The sequence below is a fragment of the Condylura cristata genome, unplaced genomic scaffold (assembly GCF_000260355.1).
Source record: "Condylura cristata isolate star-nosed mole 26May11 unplaced genomic scaffold, ConCri1.0 scaffold00054, whole genome shotgun sequence".
NCBI classification, from domain to species: domain Eukaryota; kingdom Metazoa; phylum Chordata; class Mammalia; order Eulipotyphla; family Talpidae; genus Condylura; species Condylura cristata.
This window is the reverse complement of record NW_004567155.1, coordinates 1,184,436-1,186,221: the sequence shown is the minus strand read 5'-3', so window position 1 is coordinate 1,186,221 and position 1,786 is coordinate 1,184,436. Positions and strand designations below refer to the sequence as shown.

The following is a 1,786-nucleotide window of genomic DNA, read 5'->3' as shown; positions in this document are numbered from 1 at the left end:
CAGCCGAGCCTGCAGCCCCACCACCCCGAGCATGCCTGTCCGCCTCGCCGTCCTGGGTCCCCTCGCAGGCCTCCCTCCAGGAGCCCTGGACTCCCACGGCCCCAGAGTCCAGATACCCCACTGTCCCCTCGCGTGCCCCCGGCCCGTCCTGCGGCCCCGGCCCGGCCCTCCCAAGCAAGGCCCCCAGGCCCCCTCCCGGCCCATGGTCCAGCGCTCTCCCGCCCAGGCCTCTGAGGAGTCTTGGGGTCCCTGCCTGGCCCCTGCAGCCATGGCCCCTGCCCTCTCGCCCCAAGTCTGCCCTGGCCCGGGGGCCACTGGCAGATCCGCAGCCCTGACCCTGGCAGGTGGCCTCCCCCACGTGCTTGTGGCTCGCGCCCTCTGGCCCCCAGCCCCTCCTGGCTCAGCACCCCGGCCTCTCCACCAGCCCCTGGGCAGGGCCATCCCTGTCCTGGGTCTCGGGATGGCTTGGGCCAGTGCCAAGGGCTCAGCCTCCAGGCGGCGTGGGGCCGGGGGGCTGCCTGCCTGCCTGGGGCGTCAGGCTGGGGGGTGCCAGCAGCACCCCAAGCCTGACTCCAGGCCAAGGTGGGCCCCTGGCCCTGGACAGGCTGTCAGTGCCTGCACCTGTGCAGGAAGGGGGGGCTGGGAGGTGGAGGGGCCAGCGGCCCCAGCTGCCCAGCCAGCGGGGAGCAGGGCGGGGGCCTCTTCTCTGAGCCGCGCCTGCCCGCAGGCCGCCCCCCAGGCTGGGCTTCCAGGTACAGGACCCGCTGGCCACCCTGCCCAGATGCTCCCAGAACATGCAGAGCACTCAGCCAGCCCTGTGGCAGGGGGGCCCCGGGGCCAGCAGGGCAGCCCTTTCCCTGGCAGCATCAGGGTGGGGGACCCGGGCTCGGCTGTGCAGGCTTCTGGCCACGGCCAGCCCAGAGGCACTGCCCAGGCCCCCCGGCACCAGCTGCTCTTGTACACGGGGGCCCCCGCGGGAGCAGGCCCCTCTGTGCACCCACAGGGGTCCCCCTGGGGCACCCTCGGTGGTGTCCGGCCCAAGGACAGGACTCTCCAGGGAAGCCGAGGGTCTTGCCTGCACCCCGGCTCCCCAGTGCCCACCAGCCCCCGCCCCGCGCCAGGCACCAGCACACAGAGACAGGCCGAACTGCTGTATTTGATGTCGACTTTGGCTCCGGCAGCCCCAGGAGCAGCCGCAGAGGACGGCGCCACGCCCTGCCCACACTGCTGGGCACCCTGGACAGGTCAGGCCCCAAGAAGATCCCACAAGCCCCGGCTCCTCCCTGCTGTCCTCCGCTGTCCTCTGCAGCCAGCCCCATGGCCAACGCCTGGGACAGACAAGGGGGATCCCAGGTCCAGGAGGAGCCGAAAGGGGGAGAGACAGGGCGGGAGGGGTGCACAGTCCGCCCTGGGTCCTCCGGCTCGCGAGCCCCAAGCCGGCCCCTGGACAGACGGCTCCGGGGCCAGGAGGGGAGGCCGCAGGACAGAGCTGCAGGCTGCTGGGGCCAGCAGCGTCCAGAAAGCCCGCCAGGTGCGGCGAGTGTGTGTGTGTGAGACAGGTGATGTGCGGGGGGGGGGTCCCCATCCTCGCGACTGGGCGGCGGCTACAACTTGGCGGCCTGGGCCAGGCCCACCCGGTTCTCCTCCCGGTCGAACACGGTGTAGTAGCGGCCGATGAAGACGTCGCCCAGGATCCAGAGGGGCCCGCCCGGCGGGGGGATGTCCATGCCCATGAAGCCGCTCAGGCAAATGGTTTTCCCACCCTGGGACACCTGGGGGACAGCAG

General features: G+C 72.6%; 2 protein-coding genes across 2 annotated transcripts in view; both read right to left on the bottom strand.

Annotated features, from left to right (window-relative positions):
- The window catches only part of IFITM10 (interferon induced transmembrane protein 10), a 3,573-nt gene extending 2,254 nt beyond the window's left edge, over window positions 1-1,319 (bottom strand). Inside the window, exon 1 of the mRNA XM_012734333.1 lies at window positions 1,168-1,319. Within this exon, the coding sequence (XP_012589787.1) occupies window positions 1,168-1,319 (152 nt within the window). The remainder of the gene's footprint in view (window positions 1-1,167) is intronic.
- CTSD (cathepsin D) overlaps window positions 1,137-1,786 on the bottom strand; it is a 3,705-nt gene continuing 3,055 nt past the window's right edge. Inside the window, exon 6 of the mRNA XM_012734332.1 lies at window positions 1,137-1,772. Within this exon, the coding sequence (XP_012589786.1) occupies window positions 1,605-1,772 (168 nt within the window). The 3' untranslated portion in view covers window positions 1,137-1,604. The remainder of the gene's footprint in view (window positions 1,773-1,786) is intronic.